This window comes from Ostrinia nubilalis, chromosome 2, assembly GCF_963855985.1.
Source record: "Ostrinia nubilalis chromosome 2, ilOstNubi1.1, whole genome shotgun sequence".
Lineage (NCBI taxonomy): Eukaryota > Metazoa > Arthropoda > Insecta > Lepidoptera > Crambidae > Ostrinia > Ostrinia nubilalis.
In genome coordinates, this window is record NC_087089.1 from 7,884,083 (window position 1) to 7,906,063 (window position 21,981).

At 35.5% G+C, this 21,981-nt stretch overlaps 1 protein-coding gene across 2 annotated transcripts in view; it reads left to right on the top strand.

Moving 5' to 3' along the window:
• Nucleotides 1-10,451, top strand: part of LOC135081506 (mucin-2) — a 75,440-nt gene extending 64,989 nt beyond the window's left edge. The window contains exons 3-10 of one of the 2 annotated variants that reach the window (XM_063976221.1): nt 3,367-6,274; nt 6,372-6,610; nt 7,178-7,254; nt 7,343-7,718; nt 7,792-7,922; nt 8,063-8,218; nt 8,472-8,629; nt 8,972-10,451. In XM_063976221.1, the coding sequence (XP_063832291.1) occupies nt 3,367-6,274; nt 6,372-6,610; nt 7,178-7,254; nt 7,343-7,718; nt 7,792-7,922; nt 8,063-8,218; nt 8,472-8,629; nt 8,972-9,095 (4,169 nt within the window). In that variant the 3' untranslated portion in view covers nt 9,096-10,451. The remainder of the gene's footprint in view (nt 1-3,366; nt 6,275-6,371; nt 6,611-7,177; nt 7,255-7,342; nt 7,719-7,791; nt 7,923-8,062; nt 8,219-8,471; nt 8,630-8,971) is intronic. The other variant, XM_063976231.1, reaches the window with a different exon arrangement.
• Nucleotides 10,452-21,981: the final 11,530 nt, after the last annotated feature.

The window sequence follows — 21,981 nt, forward strand, 5'->3', positions numbered from 1 at the left end:
GACTGTGACCTAAATTTTGAAGACTGGACAATCTACCATAAATACTGGTAGTTTCATTAAATTTCAACCTCTCTAAAATGAAAACTAGATTTACTATCACCGACGGCGCGACGTGTTGGCAATCTGATAATACATGATGCATAAATGTTTGTACTGCCAACTACCCATCCACCCTCGATATTTAAACGAGGATACATACAATATTTGCCCCAGTAAAGTAATCACCATTTAGAATCAGATTCAGCATTTGATGTAGGTTGGAAATTAAATGATAGTATTTGCTCATGTGAACATAATTAAAAATATTCAAACGCGCTACGAAACGGGTCTGTGTGCTCGTACATTAATGAAATCTCGGCTCTTTGAAGGAGATTGGATTCCACATATTGCCTACTTATATGATCCCCACGATCAATAACAGCTATCAAAATTGACACCAAGCTATAAGGTTCACGCAAGCCCTGGGGAAATTTAACCACGACGAACTTAATCAGGGAAAATATTTGAGACGAAGGGAAAAACTTGTTTTCTCAATATAGTGCGACTCTTGGGATTGGAGAAGAATTAAGTAGAGTGGGAAGTGAGCTCGACCTTCGTTCGCCACAACTTTTTTCGATGAACCAATTCCCTTGCCATAGAATAAGGCCCAGTTTTTTGATTCATAGTTAAAATAACTACTTGTTAACTTTTGCTACTAATGGTTAAATATTAACAAAATGTTAGCTAATAGTTAAAAAATGTACTAAAAGTCAAGCTAACCATTGTTCGAAAAACATTTTTTTCTGATATTTAACCACTTGTCATTTGACTTCTGTCAAATTTGACTATTGGTTATTTTAACTACGAATCAAAAAACCGGGCCTAAGGCGTATTTTATTTGCGTTGAAAAACAATTGAGTGCGCAATAAACAAAACAACATTATACTCACAAAGAAAACTCGAGAACCCTCAGCAAAGATTTCGGAATGCGTGTGTTTCAAAAGGGCAATTTCATGTTCATTTGCATCAGATTTTCCTGTGTCTCTCCGAGATTCCTTTTCTACGGCTCCGATATTCATCGACAGGGATTTAAAGGAAAAATAAAGTAAAACGAACAACGATTCCTCGCGTCGAATTTAAAATCATTCTGTACGGTCGAATTGTTTTGCTATCTCTATAAAACGAAACTTGAACCGAAAAATGACGGATAAAATACAATTTACTGTCTAGCCCAAAACTAAATAAGTAACTGAACAAAAGGTATATCTTTTCTTTTACTGTGACATTTTGCTTGTTAATAAATTTACAAATACAATACTTAACGAATATTTTCATTCAACATTATTTCGAAAGCGAAATCATATTTCATTGTTCAAGTCTAGATGCCACTGACAATTTATTATAAATACTTTTCGTATTATTAAAGGTCTTCAAGTTTTATATACTTTTCACTGAATAGTCTCTATAATTTTGTTACCTACAAAACAAGTTTACAGATTCACTTCTCAAAATTTTAGAAGACTTAGGTACTTTAAAATTTCAAAGCCCTCGACTATCCAATAATGATAACAAACCGTGAAAACAATACCCGACTTTTCCAAGATGTCATTAAATTAAGTTATTTATGGATAAATCTTGCATTAAATTAAATAAATTGAACCGTAATCTTGCTAATGGATTATTAATGGCGATTTTGTGGTCACAAGAATAATTTTACCGTCTGCAGAAAAACAACTTTAAGTTAGAGGCCTTAGAAAATACCTAATGCCTTAAAATATATTGCAATTGTTGGTAAACCAATAAATAAAAAAAATAAATAAATAAATAAATCACGAATAAAATATTTAGTTATGACATAATAATTAAAAAAGTTATAAAGCAAAAAGATGAAATCATTATTTTGTCAATTAAATGTTATTTTAAGTTTTCCAAATTAAGCAAGTTGCCTATCCGAGTTGTTAAGTTACACTAGAATGTTCATAAAAACATCCACCACCAAAACCTTATAGGGTATCTAAGTTAAATAAAAATAAATAAACACTCCCCACATACGTTAAGTAATATTTTAGGACAGATTTTTAAGCGAGGCCGTAAGTGCCAAGTCGAAAGTATCTCACGAAAGGCTCTTGACTTATGAGAGTCCCAATTTATCGATTTCCTATTATGTTCAGCGTTGCTTCCACTCGAGCTCTGATGAGGACGCTCCTTAATTAGGGATATGATCCGCAAGGAAGTAATTTCCTTGAGATTATCTTCGAAACGATGTGGAGCCGAAACCAGGACGTAATAATAAACTGGAAGGGTCATAAAAGAAGATTAGCCGCGCGTTGTCTTTGCGCCCTCCCGAATATGTTTTGCGCCAAACATAATTTTATTCTGGCGAGAGATGAATTGCGACAAGTGGTGTTTACGGTTGATAGGTGTTGGTAGAGTGGGTAGCTCGAAAAACTTTTTTATGAAAACACTGAGTTTGGGAACAGGATTTTAAAAATCCTTTACGTATTCACCCTATTCATATTTTAACGAGGGAAATATCGTACTTACCTTTATATTTTCTGTTGTCAGATACGTATGTAGAGCGCTTCTAGAATTTTTCATCTTTGATAACGTTGTGCTAAATCATTATTGTGGTAGGCAGTTCATCAACATTCAAGTCTTATGAATATGATACTTGAACTATTTTAGGAGTAGGTATGTATGTCTTGTTTGCTTTTGTGGTTTGAAAATATGCGGTCGCTAACCGAAAGATGCAGGTAATAAAGTTAAAAGCCAGCTAGTTAGCCTACACTTTTATAGCGGCCTAGTAACAGACAGAATTCGATAAAAGCTTATCACGAAATTGCATTAAAACGCTTTGAAACTAACATTCTCGCAAAACAAGTTAACAAAATCCATTACGATATTGTTTTTGTACACAATCCAAGTTGTTTTGTTTGCTGATGTATTAGGTTATAGGGCACATAATAGGATTGCTTCCCAGTTTGCGTATTGCCAAACTTGTTGTGACAGCCCAGCAAAATAATTTAAATAACATGGGTGTGATATGGGTTAACGTACAACCTTACGTGATGGGATTAAATGACATTATTATCAAGTTTTAATGCAATGTCCAAAAGGGGTTATTAAAAAATCAAAAAGGTCTAGCATACGTGTATTTGCTACTTCATTAAAACATGTTTTTATACATAGATATTGTATGTAGGTAGGTAGGTACATACCTAATCTAATTAGGTACTGAATGTCCACATCCTGTTTGGTGACAATTTGACTTATGAATTATTTATGTTCGGTTCAACTGATTGCTTTAATTTATTATATGCAGTTTATTTATTAGATATTTCAAAGTTAATTCACAAAGTATACTCATAAGATTGTTTTTCTTTTCAGATGAAAATGATTTTTACTACACACCGGTGGAAAGAAGTTTTGCTCAAGTACAACCGCCTTTATTTCCAAACAGTCGGCCAACGTCATTCTTTGACCATGGAGACAACTTCAGGGTAGCACCGTCAGCACCGCAGCCGTTATACAATGACGCCCATGTCAGATTCCCTAGTCCTAACTACAACCAAAACCCCTCACCCTTCCAATTGCCCACGGGCAGAAGTCAATCTGGCACTCAATATTATGTAAATCAACCAGAATTCACACCACAACGACAAAGGTTCAGGCCAGCACTGCCATACAACTTCCAGATGGTTCATCCAGCATCAACCAAGAGGCCAGATGCATCCCAAATACACTCAGTGGCGTATCAAAATGATCCATCCAAACCAGAAACATTTTTAGGCCAAATAACAATTAACAATCCAGACATAGACTACCTACGGAACAGCAGGTTTAAGACTATACCATTTGATGGTAATAGCTTGAAGAGCAATGGCCAGAGCGGTCATATATCACATGATGAAGATATTGACAATGATAACCAAGATCTTTATGATCATCATAGAGTAACTACTTACAATCCAAATAAATTAGTAAGTAAACAAAGACTGAGTAATAAACCTACAAGCTCACGATTTTCACAATTTGAATCCCCGTCTAATGATGACAAATCTAACTTCAGGAACAGTCCGAAGTTTAGTAATAACAATTTCAAACCTGTAAAATCCGATGCAAATGTTTACCACAGTTCTTCTACGGAATACAAAGCCTTATTAGATTTAGAACCACTTCTTGAGGATGACATAAGTGACATAAGTTCATTCAGAGAGTTGATGAAAAATAAACAAGCTTCTTTTGATGTTCAAGTTATTAAATCGAACCAAAGTGATTCAAATTCAGAACAAACTGAAGACAGTAAACCTGATGCAAGTTCAATGAATGCTGATAATAAAATTATGACGTATCGAAGACCTGGTACAACTACTTCTTCTACTACTACATCGACTGAAAAGTCTGCTGAGATTCACCATCACGATGATAATGAAAGTGGCGAGGAAGAGGAGGAAGGAGAATATGTCGAATACTACGATGAAACAGATGCACCTGAAGTAAAACCGACAACACGGCAACCAGTATCGTCGGAACCTGTGACAGATATTTATGACGAATATGATTCAAATGAAGAAGCTGAAACAACTACAGAAGAATTTAAAACTAATTCATCAGAATTTGATGTTTTAGTAACGAAACCAGTGAATACTACGGTAAAAGACGACAATTTCAAACATTTTGTAGACACAACTATTATCGACCAAACTGAACACGACGAAGACAAAGTAACGACTGGGGCAACCGTCGAATCTTCAACATCTGAAGAAGACGTTAGTTCAATTGAGACTCCATCAATTCTGGGACAAGAGGTTGTATCTGTTGTTACCACGAAAAGCGTTGTAAATGGAACAATATCTGTACCAGACGTCACTTATGCACCCACTACTGCTAAAGTCATCGCGGCGTCAGAAGCATCATCTTCATCTTCCTTGGAAGAACTTCAAAATAATGACACATCATCATCTGTTACTACTGAAAATTGGATTGTTGTTGCATCAGTACAAACTAGTAGAAGTGTGTCCGGCGCTAGATTTTTGCCGTTCCCAGCAATCGGACAAGATGATAAAAAACAAACATTGTCAGATGAACAAGAAGGAGATGAAGAGGATCAAGAAACCGCTACCAAAGATCCTAAGATAGAATCTGATTCAGCTAGTATCATTAGTAGTTCATCTTCGTCGTCAACTGAAAATATAAATGACAAGTTAGATAGCATACAGTCAGAATTATCAAGTGCAGTACTTTCCGGAACATTAAATAAGGCGCATAAGATTGCATTAATTACTGAAACTACAACAGAAGCAACGACAACTAGCACAACAACGACCACCACAACTACAACACCTTCTTCACTCAATGTTTTTACTTTAAAGAGCACTGCACCAACTTCCGTGACAGAAAAATCAGCCCCAGAACCGTTACCAGTTAACATAAAGAAATTCGCACCTCGTATCACAACTACTACGACTCAAAAACCTAAGAAGAAATTGGTGACTGTTATGGATGATTTGTCAGGTCTCTTACCGCCAGGTTATAAACCACGACTGTCATTTAAAGATAAAAGAACAAGTACAACAACTAGTACTACCACCACTACAACTACCACTACCACAAGTGCACCAGAGCCGTCTTCTGAAGAGTCAGTAATAAATGGAACCCAAGGACGATCGTCAGGCATAAGCACTAAAAACAGAGTTATTATCTTAGATGATAAATCATTGCTACCTAAAGAATACAGACCTAAAGAACATAAACCACAAGAAGAACTAGTGAAAAAGTTCCAGACAGATGATATAAGCAAGTTTTTGCCTCCAGGATATAAACCTCCTGCATCAGAAGCACCTGAAGTAAAAGAAACCACAAAGCCAAGTATTGTAGATAAAGTACAAAAAGTTGATATAACTTCATTTTTGCCTAAAGGTTTTAAATTGAATACTTCAACTACAGATAAATCCAAAATAGAACCTAAGATACCGGCAATTGTGCCCGTTAGTGATTTATCAGCATTCTTGCCCCCTGGTTTTAAGCTGAATTCAACGGAAGAGAAACCTATTGAATTACCATTGGATAAGATTAAAGTTGCTGATATTTCGAGCTTACTTCCACCTGGCTTCAAATTGAACGAAACTGAAGAGCCAGCTCCTCCGAGCTCAACAACCAAAGCTCCAGGTGGTATAAAATTAGTATTCCCTTCAAGACCAGGTAGCAAAAATGCAAGAAAAACAACGCCCAGGCCAAACACAAGTATTGGTCCTGCTCCTGTCACTCCTAAGATTCAAAAAGGCTGGCCAACGAGGTAATGCACATAAATAATATTTATATTTGGTTAGTTTTCTTTATTTTATCTAATCATTAACAGTTGTATAATCTAACCCATCTAATTACTGTTACAGAGCCTCCACCGAATTCACTGGATGGCCGTCCCCATCCACAACACCATTTTCAATTGAGAAGCTTTTGGAAGCACAAAGGAATGCAACCGCAACAAGTCCAATGCCTGAGTTCAGCACTGAAGTAACGACACGACGAACGACGACGACGACGACCACGACACCAGCGCCGCCCCCGCCGACCACTCCCGGCGTTTGCAGACGGGAGTGTGATATCGCAGCTACCATCAAAATCGTTGCAGGTACAGTCGCGGAATGAAAAGGTTCGTCACCTTAGTGTCGGTTTTCGCTTGCACTAGGTACTGTAAGAGTCAAACCTGCCAACATAACAGTGCAAGAAACAGTGCTGCTAACATTTAAATAAATATGACGTTTGCTAACGAATAAGGTTTTGCTTGTTTATTTTTCTATACCATCAGTGCAATGCAATGATGACATTGGCCAATTGCCAATAGTTTTTTTTATTTAATAGAAATAATAATGGCAGGTTGAACCAACAAGAAGGTTTTAGTTTATCCATCATAATAATCTTCTTGACAAGATAAATCGTCAAACGACTTTGATCTGAATAATTTTGAACTTTACTGACGAACAGTTAAAGATTATTTTCTCTAACTCGAGATTATTCTGTAACATAGTTTCAAAAGGTAATATGTGCTCGCGATTCGTTGAAGGAATCAATTTGAAAACTGACGAACCTTTTCATTCCGTGACTGTACATACATTTTGATCTATTATAATTACATCTAATTTAAGCAACCTTGTTTAGAATAGGTATGATGATTATTATGTTTTTGTTTTTTTCGCAGGTGCCAAATGGATACCCGAATTATTGGATCGGAATACCGAAGAATGGCAGAAGTTGGCTGATGAAGTCAAAGAAGAAGTAAAGCATTCATTTCATAAACTAGAATAACTGGTACTTGTACGATTCATGTCAACTATAATTTTATAACAAATTGTTTCTGTTTCAGCTTAACTCTGTCTATTCCAAGTCCGACTTGCTGAAGAAATGGTACAAGAACATTCGTATTGATGGATTCAGTCAGGGCTCTATTCTCGTTGATTACTTTATTGAGCTCAATGACGTTGAAGAGAGAATCGACACCGTCGATTTAAAGAAAATGTTCCATAGATCTCTCCATGAAGCCAAACCTGGGTCAGTCATGGAGAAAGCAGTCGAAGACTCAACTAATGAGGAATTTGATCCCGATAAAATGATGGGTGACCAACCTGATGAAGATAGAATGACGAAAAGCGATGAAAAGATGACTAAGACTATAGACAAATCTGCTGGAAAACTAGAAATAGGAAAATTTGTTATGGATCCTGCTTACACGGAATTCATTGGTATGTGATTAGTAATACTGTCGCTTTAGTAATTAATGCTTGTCAGGATATTTAATTTTGTTTCTATTTCCAGTTCTACCAAAACGTGAGGAGCCGAAGGTAGTGGCACCTGAAGAGGAATCGTTCCTGCCACAGTGGGGTATTGCTGTAATAGTGATAGCGATGGCTTCACTTTTGTTTGTTGTTATTTTCGGAGTTACAGTGGTAAGACGTATTTCATTCTAGAGTTATTATAAGAAAGAGAAAACAAATATTAATTAATATTGAATAACAAGGGATTAGAGACACAAATGCGACGATGAAAATATTTTTGATTTTATTCAGCCCATCATTTTTATTTTCAGCTGGTCAATCGGCAAAAAAGCGCTAAAGCGAAACAGCCAATACCACTCAGCGAGGATATGCTCCGAGAACTGGACAAGAGCCACATGGGTGGCTTCGATGACATGCATCAGCTAAAGGAGAGGGATCTGCCTTATCTCCCTAGTGGAAAGGTAAAGGTACCTATAATCATTTTTAGTTATACAAGTAACAGTTTTTCCTTTTTTTTTAGAAAAAATCTTCCTCGGGCCTCAAGGCATTTTAGGATTTTACCAAATTAGTCCAATACCGTCGTCCGGTCGTTAATGAATTTTAAGCTTAGTAAAAATAGCGATTAGTTTTTACTCTTAGAAGCTTTTAGACATTCATACAATAACTAAGAATTGCAACGTGAACAAAGCAGATTTCCAAAATTATTTATTTTTTCCACAGCGCATGTCCACGGCGTTCATCGAACAGCTGGCATACCCCAATCCTGGGGACTCCTGGAGGTCGGAGTGGACTCCGCAGCTGCAGAAGTATATGCAGCACTACACTCCCGACTCGGGCAGGGGTTCGCAGATATACGGGCCTGTCGGAAATGGATATGGGTAAGTAGATAAAATATAGAGTTTTCAGTAATGTTTTTAAGGAGTTTGAGCGCAATGAGTGAACTAAATCCACCAACGCATTAATTTATTTACTTCTTTAAAAAATCTAGTTAGGATGTTTTAGTGATAAGTCTCAGACTTAATTTTATTACCATTACTAGACTTGACGTAGACGTTGTCAATATACTTTAATGTAACTTGGACTCAAAAAGAAAACTGGTAAAGGATCGTAAGAATCAGTCATTAGAAAAGAGACTCTACATGACGTGACTATTCAACGATCTTCTTTATTTCTTGGTTTATATTGTCTTAATTTCTAAAGTTCTTATATTTTGTGGACAGTTACGGCGGTGGATCACAGCTGTACGGGCAGACGGGAGGCGGCTCCCAGCTGTACGGGTACACGGGCGAGTACCCGCGCTCGCACTACTCGCGGCGCCGCTCCGAGTACGACAGCAACTTCTAGAATATGCTAGAACCACCCTGAGACTTGACACAATTTGACAATATCACATTTTCAAACCTCAATTAAAATCCCTAGTACCCAGTCGTCGTTTTATCACATAAAATGAGGTCATTTACTCGTACATCAGTAACAGGTTGTGAATACGTTTTATTATCATCAAATCTAAATTATATCACAGAATTTATACGTATTTTATATTATGCATTGTATTTTTAGCAGCTTGTAGTCCGGCCTATTTAGGACTATACAGTGCCAAGCGTTATTTTGCGTTTTGTATCTACTTACCTACTACGAGTTTAATTAATATAAAACCAGCAACTGAAATAGTTTTAAATAAAAATTGTCTGCCAAAATATTATTAACTATATGACTGATTGTGAGATGTAAATTGTAGAATAAGAACTCACCAATATTGTAAGTCGGGATTAGTAGAATTCATAGAGGGGATGCTACATCTATGTGATTTTTCATTTGTGCTATTACGATAAAAATTGTCTGCCCTTCTTTCTAAGTCTTCTTGTCAACTGACCCTCGCGTTCAGTTTGGCTAATGAACTATATTATTTAATATTCAGTCTTTTTATCCGTATGCTGCTATAGGTGGAATATCGCATACGTAAAGTGTAGTACTCCGGCCTATGAAGTGTTTCTGTAGATAACTCTCTGCATACCTATATTTGCTCAGAACATGTAGTGGAGCGTATGGGCCGAGTGTGCGTCAAACGCCCCTGTGCCAAATCGTCGTTCGTCGTACGTGTGTAAATATTAAAATGTAACTTTCTGAATAGAACAGAATTATTAAGATGAGTGTAGATATCGTCTGGAAGCTATATTATAACGTTGAGTGACGCGTAGCAACGTCTAGTTCGGTTCAATGTTGAATGGACCTCCACGTTTTCAATAAGTAAGTACGTGTGTGAACCTTATAATGTTAAGAATTTATTAATTTTACATTAACTTGTGCGTAACTAAAATGTTATTGATCGTCAATTTAATTGTCGCGAATAACATCAGCAGGTATGAAGACATTAATATCTAATTTAATTAATAGCCGATAGGAATATTATAAATGACTATAATAATGAACGCTGAAGTTTTTGAATCTTCGAAACGTTTTTCTCGATTGTGTCAAATAAATGATCAATTTCATCATAGATATCGATTGTTGTTGTACATTCCTGGAATTATGATCATTTTAACTATGTATTTACCTACCAATTAGTGTAAGTATAGTTGCATGATAATTCTTGTATATAAAATCAATTTTTGTACATGTAGATTTCTAATTTAATTATTATAATTATAGTTAGTGACAAACTAAACAATTAAGACCCTGAATATAGATAATAATGTCAGAGATTGAGTTTTATTTTTCAAACACCGTCCTTATGTTTCTTAGAGCTTAAGGAAAAGTACTTATTCTAATTCAGTCGCTTAAAGTGTCTGACAAAGCCAAGAGTTTTCTTGAATAAAATACGGGCCAAAATTTTCCAAGGACGAAATTCGTTTGACGAAAATAATTGAATATCTGTTGTCAGTACGTTATCAAGCTATCGCGCACTGAGACGGTGTTCCCCACAATAGGAAGATCTTATCATTAAGAGTCCTGAAAGATCAAACACGAGTGCGCGATCTCATTCAACAACTTCTAATTACTTTTGCAAAAGCATTAGGCCGTCGTCGAGTCGTAATCTTTGTTTTGCATTTCCCCAATGAAAGTTTATTAGTTGGTTGTTGTCTGGAATGAGTTCGCGGCGCCCGAGGTGACAATTCGCTGGCTGACGCGGCCGCGAAATGCCTTCTGCTCACGTTTTTATTATCGTGGGTAAAGCCAGGAAGTTTGAGTTTGGATGTCATTTCGGTAATTGAAAGCGAAATATTATGGTGATATCATAATAATATCATGGAGGTTGTACCTAGTTGTTAATATTCCCAGAAACCTTAAACTGCGGAATATAAAAACTGTCAATCTGAGGCAACATAATATGTCTGGCTACGCAGTCGACGGTTTAAATAAGATTATGCATAGTAATTTCTTTAAGTAAATACAGGATGTCCCATTTTGCCTAAGTAGTTGGCTATAATTGCTGCGTTTGGAGTTTATTTGTACTTTTTTCTTTCTAATATTAATTGTACATGATCGCTTCGTTTATCTGTAAACAAACTTTTGAAAATAATGACTAGATTTCGAGTTTAGAGCACTTTACTTAAAAAAAATCCGAACAAAAAATTTAATTTAATTTTTTAGGGATAGTACTTACATTAGTAGAGGTTCCTCCCCTAGCAGTTTGATTCAACCATTCTGGGACACCCTGTATATTACCAAAAGTACTAAATGTTACGACCGCTACCAACCTCATATTTAAAAAAAAATGTTAACTATCTTTCGTGCACTTTAAATCTTGCCTATTTACTTACCTACCGTCAAGTATTTTGTGACAAAATCTGAATCAGTCTCGCACACAAACACTTAAGATCTTATAAAAATCCCATTTCTTCAACTAACAATCACATTTAGCTTCAAGATTCCAGGATGTCTCGTTCAAAGGGCGGGATCAGCTGAAAATCCGAACACCCACGAAATAAGTATGTAATTTATAAAATGCCGTGCTTACATGCCCCCACTGTGCTCCGAATATAAGTGCGTTGTAAATAAGGTTTACTGCCTTTATCACCTCGACACTTGAGGGACGGTGAGCCCTTGTTACAGTATACGGATTGAAAAAAGTAGACACACATTATTTAATAATGTATATTTTAAAATAATGAGTCACATTATTTTATATCTGTCTAAATTAGTACAAGACAGAACTTTTCTAAAAAAAAACTGTTTGAGCTAAATTGAATTAGACGTAACTCCATATTGCTATAAAAATCGATGGAGATTTTGATAAATCATTAAGTTGAGGACTATGTGGTAGGTACTATATTATTACCAAAATCATCAATATAATTTGATACTTCAGACATAACAATAAAAACAAATCTGTAACGAAAATAAAATGCTAAGCATCTCAAGACCTACTTACACTCCATCCAATAAACTCGTATATTTTTTTACTCATACAAAATCTTCAATCTTCGTTTCGTAAGACGTAAATACGGGAGGCAATGTGCAAAAACAAACAAGTGGGGAATGTAAATAGTGGCACAGCGATAACCGCCCGACCGCTTCGATTGCGTTCCAGAACAGTTTGAATTGACTCGAGGGTGTGTGCGTGGCCACAACACTATCACACTTGCAAACAGGGGGAGAGTCGACAATAACCAAACGCCTTTGAGGGGATTTAATGTGAAGCCGAAAATGGGGCACCCCGATTTTCATTACGGAAAAATAATCGCGTGGTGGTATACATATATGTTAATGGGATAACGCCTGTGTCCTACAGTAAGACTTAAGGCTCCTTTACTTTACAGTTTTACAAACCGAATAATTATGTACGTAGGTAGCTTATGTCTGAAATCAAGATTGCCAGATGAGAAGAGTTTGAGGTGAGACAATGCTCATATAATTAATGCCAACGACCCTAATCTGCTACTTATTTTGAATAGAGTCAGTTATTTATTACCTACCCGCTACCACGTGTAAGATTGCAATTTTATTTCGTCGATATCTATTCACATTGTATCTACTACAAAAATAATTTTGTAAGTCTTTACAATAAGGATGAAATTGGTACCTAAGTATGATTAATTAAAGCATCTAAAGGAAATTTTCTATTGTGAAGATTTACTTATTATTCGAGAAATCCGTTACGTAATTTTCTCCGTTATTTGATCAGAAAACGGTAATTACCTGTACGCAATTAACGTCTTCAGATATACAGTAACAATACGCCGCAGGTGTTGTGTACATATTTTCATATATTCTCGGTTGGATATTTGATAACACGCTCTATGGTATAATTATTAGGCCTCCTGAGGGTAGCTCTCTCATTATAACATATGAGGGCCTTTATTGCCATCCTTCTCATATGTACAGCATAAACTGCGTGCCTAGCCACGTCGACTGTTGGCATTTGCGATAAGAGAAAATATATTTTGCCTAATTTTGTGTAAGAATATTTTTGTATACGGTCTTTATAGGTACCCTATGTACGAGTAGGTAAAAAAGTTGGTGCCTAAACGTCTGTTACATCTTAAATCTTGATTCAAAACTTCTCACGGAATACATATTGAATGTAGATCAAACAATATGACGCTCCTGTCTACTATTTGAGTACGAATGTTAGCATTCTATTGACTGAACCAACTAATAGGAGTTAAACTACCACTTTACGCTCGGAGTTTCACATTAAAACGCGTTTAGTATGCACTCGCTTCTTAATGGGTATTCTGCCATATCATATTATACTGGAAAGAAAAATAACAAAAAGGTTATGCTGAAAGGCGCTCTTTACCTAAATCTCTCCCTACCTTTTAAACAAACATTCGACTAATGCAGAACAGGAAGGAGCTGGAATATATTCCCTTTACTATGTAAAAAGATAAATTAGTTTATAAACTGTGCGTTATTTTACAAAAGTTTCACAAATAAAAAAACAATTGCTACAGGTAACTCACAGAGTGCTCTACATTAGTGCATGTACACAATTCCTAAAATGCATTTTGTTTTACCCCTGCCATCCTTTTGTATTTACCGCCAATGTTAAAAATATAATAAAAACTGAATGTTTTTAGAACTAGTACAAGTGTTCCACCGCAACCTGGCCACACTTTATTGCCGAAGCCAAAAGTTGTTGTTTGTGAGTTTCAGTAGTTTTCAGGTGCTACGAGATTCTGAACAAACAAGGGGAAACAAGGGGTAGACTCGTTGAGATGGCTCATTTCTTAGGTTTATCTAAGTTGCTTGCTCTTGTTGACTGGTTTTGTTACCACTTATTGAGACTAGGATTTTTTTATTAATTCGTTGTGTAAAATATACAATTGTACCACACACTTGTATATTTCGTGGGTTATATTAGGATAACTTCTCGTTAGCTTAGCATTTATTTTTTCACCTTATAGTCAATTAGATTTCTAATGCCAATTTGTTTACACGTTTACTTAAATAAATAGATAAATAAAAAGAGATTTGAATTTGAATTAGATAGAGCTTAGAGATTAGAGCTTAAAGCTCGTTTTCAACAAAAATTCAGCTTTCTCCGTTAGTCATTCAAAGTCACAAAACGGCTAAAAAAGAATCTTGTGAAAACATTTTAGACGTATTGGTATCCCAATTTAATGGATTAGTCTCATGTTGGATTTGTGCAACATCCCGGACCGACTTATTACTTACCCCCGCCATGCATTACAAAAAACGGCCCTGGGCGCCTGTAAAGGAATATTCGTAGGGATGTCAGGATTTAAAATACCTTTCGGTAATTAAATTATTCGATCTTAGAGATGTCGGATATAAACTCAAGTTTAAATGCTAGTGTCAAAGTTTATGTCGCTACATACCTACTTCTATCGCGCAATTCAACCGATGGCTTGACTTGATTCAATCAGGTTGTTCTAACCAAATTAGGGACTTATTACAAATTCACAAACTATTATCATAGAAAGCTATATCTGTAAATCAAAATGACACTTATTGCAACTTCATAGTATACTTTGTATGATACATTGAGCAACATAATGAGTAAAGGAAAAATAAAACCTAAAAATTAGTGTTCGTTATATCTTTGGCAGCCCTTGTTTAGTCCCTTTTGCTTAGGTAAACATAAAAAATAAGGAGAACCATAGAAAAGAAAACTGCGCAGCATTTATTTCCTTGCGTTCCTTGCAGATATCTGGGCCTTTTCATCGCACCCTTTCTGCAACCGGAGCCGTAACGATAAAGTACGCGAAGGTAGACAGAGATAGGGAAGGATTGCCCTTCCGGCATAGGGGTCATACGATCGGAAGTCAATATAAAATATTAGAATAGGGGCAAAGGAAAGTGTATCAACCCTACCATGTACAATGCGATCTCATATCGGTAAAATTATATTGATCCCTAAAGTCTGATGTTATGATACTAAGATGGTGGAGGAGATATGTTATTAATATCAAAAGATATTAAATATTTGCTCAGACATGTTGTATCTAGAAAATATTTATTTTTCTTCATGAAATGTGTACTTACCTACATAAAGTTCTACGAGTATGCTAATATTACAAAGGCGAAAATAATAAATATACAAATTAAACCTTTTAGAAGAAGATAATATGCTGCCTTTAGTTACAAAATTGCTTGTAAGCAATTATACAGGAAATCAAAGTTGGTAGGTATGATATTCAAATTAACGATTTTGTAAAAAGTTTGGCTTTTTATTTCAGGATACGTACATACGAGTATAAAATCTGTTATCGATAATCCTAGATAGAAGATACCTTGTCTCCAATTTTGAGCTAACATCACTACACGTTACAGCATGCATTTTCCCATACTAAAGCACATGAAGTAAATTACACATTAATTCCATCGGTAAAATATCATAAACTATCTCCAATCAATCCTGTATCTAATGCTTTCTTATAAGTATGCCTGCAAGCACCCCTCAAGGGCGATAAATGGGTAGTCTGTACCGAAGGGGCCAAAGGTCCATCATACGCCGGAGCTACAATATTAGCAATGCAGATGGGAAGACTCCCCAAATTAATAACACCCGAATTAGAGCTGTGAACTTACTCGTAGTTCGTTGACTCATACTTATTGGTAGTATCAAGCCAATTACAACTTTTAAAACTGTATCAGCAAATTATTCCGCCATGGTAAGATATGGTATTATAGCGACCCAGCAATAATAGTCATAATCTTATTTGATTGCCTTTAAAAGGCTCTATAAAACATCCCAATACCTGTATTTTACCCCAACGCATGCTCCAGGATACTACAAAACTCTTCCTACAACAATTAAATAAGTACTAGAAGTAAGTATAACATAAATTAAATAAAAAAGCTTTGTACCTAGTATTTTTTTTACTTCAGCCAGTCAAGTCACTAGCAACCAACAACCAACTGATTCGAACGTCGTACGAGAGTATTTTTTCGTAAAATACGTACGTACCTACCTATTGGGTCAAGAGAAACGTGCACGCAATAAATATTCAAAGCACGTTGTTTCAACTGCATAGACACTGACGCTGGCGCTTGTAATGTTTCTGGCAATGACATGTCAGAAACCCTCAGGAAATACCTATAAAACCACGGAGTCAAGAATTTAGTTTGTTTGGTATCTTAACAGCTTGTAACTAACTACGGGAGATTCATATTAATTCTCGACTGTAATACTATGTTATTTAAAGTTTTATTTATATTGCTTAACGAGTACTATGTAATCTGATCGAAGGAAAGAGCCTTGCGGGCATCTCCTAATACAAGTTTATCTAGGTAAACTTAAATGGAGACTCCTAACCCCTGTAAAGAAAATAAAGACAAAATTTGAAAATTTGAACTGAATTTCAGACTATTTTATTCAGTAATCGCTTCGGTGAAAACGACAACACGACCATAAAGTTTATTTTCCACTTAAAATCTAGTTGCCGCCAATGCACAAGGAAGCGTTTACTTTCTATACGAGCCAAATAAATTTCCAGGCGTTCGCCGTAATACCGGGGCAAAGTCGAAGCCACGGCTGGGTGTTTTACCGGGGAACTTCATTAAGAGCCATTATTAGTTTGCGAAGTGCAGTAAAAGGGAGTAAAGCAGCCATTAGTCATGGCAATGGCGATTTTTCTCGACCTCGAGTCATTTGACTTGATCTATGTTCTGTCTTATACATTTGTTAGAATAAATTATTTAAAGTTTAGTAAATTATTTACGGAAACAAGTGAAGTAGCTTCCTGTATGTATTTACAAAAGTTTTACTCCTCTACTTACCTCTGGTGAATTAGAGAGGTATACTGCTCCAACAGTGCAGCCTAAATGAACTCATGATGATAAATTTACTAAGATCTTCTAGCAATCAGCAAGCATGCAAGTTTTTTCAGCTAATAGGTAACTTAAAAAATATTTAGATATAATTATTTAAAAGCTTATATTGTTCACAAAATACTATGCGACTTGAAAACCGATAGCGAGGGATATCTCTAACTTTTCTGAATAAAAATGTTACGTCTCATTTTTCCAAATGTAATTCCATTTCAAAGGACTTCAGATAAGCTGCATTCTCTCACAAACCGCTTTCCAATACCCAATTCTTTATTTTAAACTACACATCTTGCAGAGTGCCTATCCTAGATTCCAGAACGGGCAATCCCATCCCAGGCGGTATTGAAAGGGATCCCATAAATTTTGTTTATAGAGGCCACTGGATTTTCACCCATATTAATTTATGTAAGCAATAAATGGCAGCCACTTAGCTGATGAAACTTTAGTGACAAAATTTTTCAATTTTCATTTTCAGTTGGTACTGATTTCACTGGTGATGACTCGATCTGACTCTGCTCTGTGGTACAATAATACAAAAACATAGATAATTGTTAATTTCTACTGTAAAACATGTTTAATTTTATACTTTAATAATGTCAATTTTTCAAGAAGAAAACAGATGAAATGTGTATGCTTTAGAAACTCATTGATGGGGGTTGTTCGTCAACTCGCACCTGTCAAACTCGTTAGCAGGTGCGAGTTGGGAAATTCCGATTTTACCTAATAATTTGTTCGTCAACTCGCATGAAGGAATGTGATAAAAAAGACCCGAAATTTAGAGAATCGTTTTTTAATACGGGCTTAAGATCCCTAAAATAACGGATCAAAATGAAGTAACCCACTCACGTCCGAAAGGTCATAACTGATGGAACATGAGGAATGTCTCAGAACGCTCGTCTCTAATTAGTGGAAAGCATCCACGCCATCGGGATCTTATAATGGAATGATAATACTCAGCCAAATCGTGATCGGAGTACGAATTCGGCATACTCCGAGTTTGCGGGGATTATTCTAGCAAATACGATTTAATTTTGTTGACAATAAAAGCGGCTGTACGCATGAATGTCTAATTGGAAATTAAGGCGTTGAACAGTTTGTTGCGCAGATATTTAGACAAAACGCGACATCTGCGCCTCAAAATACCCTGAATATTAAATTAAATTTAAATAATTTGCTCCTAATGAGCGTGTTCAAACCGGCAATGTTCTAATTTAACAATAAATACAGCCATTTTATGTATGTTGTAAGTGTATCTCATTCAGAAATAGAACACGGAACCATCAATAGAGCCTAAATATGTAATTTATTTACATATTTTATAAGGTTGAATCAACAACCTACAAGAGTCCTAAATAATACATATATTTTTATTTGATTTGATTCGGAAAGCACTTTATGTCAATGTCATTTGCAGGGAGTCAAGATCTGATAGGAAAGGCCTTACCGGGAATGGTATCTTTGTAAAAGCCACACACACAAAGATGAGAATATAATTTTATCAATATTCAATACTTCAAAGAAAGTCTATTTCAAGTCAATATCTCGTAGGAAATTACTACGCGAGAAAGATTATTTTAAAAAAGTAATCAAGTACGTTTATTCCTGGAAACAACGCTACCGTTAAATAAAATCATAACGAATTGCGATGAAACAGAATCAAAATCAGTAATGTTATTTTAAAAAAAGTATTTTATTTCTTGGACCTTCCTATTTTCCGTTGGCGACTGGCGTCCATGAATTATTCAACGTTGCGAGATTTAGCCAAAATTAATTGTACAGTAACCGGCGTCCAGCCACAACATACATTTTCCATCAAAGGGATTTGCCCGAGGAATGTGCCCGGGGCCCGCGTGTGTTAGTCTTATGCCCGTTTTCACCATCAATCCCCAATTTTTAAGTGACCCCTATGGTAACAATTAACAGGAATTTTGTTTTCATAGGGGTCACTTATAAATTAGGGATTGATGGTGAAAACGGGCATTAAACTCTTTGTTTGAGTGATACTTGTTTTAATAGGTTTTATGTAGCATGTCCGGTGCCACGCGGTGTAATGTCGCGCGCCTTTTATTTTGTTAACCAGAAAGATTTAATTACGATATCTTTTACAGGTATAATGTACATTTAGATCCAGTCCAGTCCAGTCGTTAAACATGGTCCCTAAAACATAAACTTCCTTCTTTCCTTCCTTGTCTTCTCGAAAAGTCAATTAGAGTTAGTGCAATCGTCTTTTATTTAATTTTTGAGTTGTTAATGAAAGGTTCAACCCTAGTGTCATACTAAAAACAGATACTTTTGTATCAGGACAGTTCAACTCTCTAACAAGTGGAGCATCCTGTGACAGTGCTTTTGTCCAAATGTACAATCAACAGCAAAACGACTAAAATATTATTTTTTGTTTAATAAAATATTTAAAACTTAAACTTTGCTTAGTAAAAACTAAAGTATTAGCTAGCTAGGTGAGCTGTTTGTCTATTCAAAAGTAATGAACCACTTCATAATAGGTATTTCACATGTCAAAAACAATAAAAGATTTCCACAGTTACTTAAAATCTTATTTTACTATCTAAAAACTGCACTCAATCTAAACTTTCAGTCTTGTAACAACTTTATTGATTTCTAGCCTTTATGATAAAATAATGAACAACAATAAATGAAATAACATTTAACTCAACTTCCATAAACGTTACTGTAAGTTGACTAAACAAAACGGTCGTTCGCTGCAACAAAAGTGGGCGAGCGCGCCAGCCGACCGGCAAATTGCCCAGGAAAGCGATTAAAGCCTGTAAATTGTTTCACGACAACGCCGGTCCGTTTGCCACACACTAAGGGCGCCGTGAATCATTCAGCCCTGCCGTTTGTTATATTTTAAAGTGCGGGGGAATTGCGCAGGAATTGTGAAAGAAATATTTTAACGCATTTTCCCTACGCGTGTGTTATTTCGCGAGATGCTTAACGTATGTACAATAGAGGGATTCTCAACTGTCCATCAATCAAGAGACGTAATAATACGTATTAATTTTATTAGAGTAACGTAAACCTGTATTTTGTAACGCTGCTTTCATATTAAATAATTTTGAAATTTCTTACATGGTAACGAACAATATTTTCAATTCTCAGAAGTGAGATTTTGCAGTTCTCTTCTTTCAACTTTGGTGATTCAATCATACTAATTAAATTTGTTGTGTATGTATATAGTAAGTTTCTATTCTTCTAAAGTATATCAATCTGCAAACTCGATTTTTCATTATAAACTCTATCTTACATTGTAGTTTCAAAACAAATAATCCTACTACTAATAGCAACGATAGCACTGATGGTATCTTTTGCGACAAAAAACCCATAAAAATCGTCCATTTTGTAGCTATAATGGTAATAAAAATGGAATAGTGTCCCTGGGCGATCGTTATGTTCAAATGATCTATATCTTGACCCATTCTTAATATGAGGTTTTGGAGAAAACGACTCGTGATACCTTTTAGCTTCAGTTCTAAAATAAAATTGTTTCAACAAATTACGTTCTTTGATACTAACCGCTTTCGAAGAGTCATATTAAAAACGCCATTCGTTTGCCCCAATATTGAATAACTAGCTGTGCCTGCGACTTCGTACGCGTAAAAACCCGTTTTAACAACATTTTTCATTGTTGCTCTGTTTCTATTGCTCATAGCGTGATGGTATATAGTCATAGCGTTCCTCGATAAATAGGCTATCCAACACAAAAATAGTTTTCTAAATCGGACCAGTGATTTCTGAGATTAGCGCGTTAAAGCTTTGGTTAAAGCTAACAAACAAATTCTTCAGCTTTATAATATTAGTATACATAGATTGTATGAAGTTATGAAGAAATGTATAAAGGGGAAGGATCGTCGGCATAATCCATAAAAAGAAAAGTTTCCACTCTCCTTCCGACAGTCATCCGAGCAATATAAATTCGTATATTTACATAACAATTTATGTTGCTGAAGTTGGGCCAGCAACAAATTGTGTTTGTGAGAAAGCTGCCTCCACCTCGCTGTCGATAGAGCTTCACCTTCGTATTATGATAGATGTAGCAAGATTGGATGCGGGTCGAATACAGGATTTCATTTAGCCTGACCAAAAATATAAATTTTATTTAGGATATCATTTCACTGCGATTGTTCTTGACTTATGAAGAGAAGAGAGGAGAAACATTATTAGTTCTTACTGTAACTTAAACATATGTTATGTTTATAGCAATGCAAAATAACTGGAATATTTTTTTATTCTATTGGAGCCGCAAAGCCGCCGCGCCAAACATTTTTGTTTGCTTTTATTTTTCCTACATTAATCTAGAAAATATTTGAATACAATATTGAAAACAAATAGTAAAATATTGATGTTTTTATTTTCAAAGCTTTATTTACATAGGTACAGCAAAAACTGTATAGATATAACTGTACAATTTACTCTCAATATTTATTTTATTCACAGCTATTCACAGTGACTTTTTAAAACTGCGTATAAAATGGTATTCGTTATTTACTGTTATAGGACAGCTTTGCGCTGCGAACAACTTTGTTATTTTTGAATGCCCAAAAATCACGAATTCAAATGTGACCGTAGATTTTTTTAGATAGCCAATATTTATTAACCAATTTATAAAAAAAACAAAGGAATTCTCTGGATGACAACAAAAATGCAAAAGAAACAAACAGAGTGATACAGAGGGCAGATATGTATCATCCTAGATTACATCTCACTAACATCAGGTGCGATTGCGGTCTAATACCTGCCTTGTTCTGCACAAAAAAAAGGATGACGATTTTAAATAGGTAGGTACTACTTTTTTATCAATGGAATATTTTCCAAATAGGTAACATTTTCTGGCTATGGCCTGATATTAATAATCCAACTGGCATTTAACTCACGTCGACTAATACAACACGAGATTATGCGCATTTATGATGTATGAAATTAAATCTCCAGTTTAAACTATACTGTGCGACGCGTCGCTCAGTTTTAAACGTAA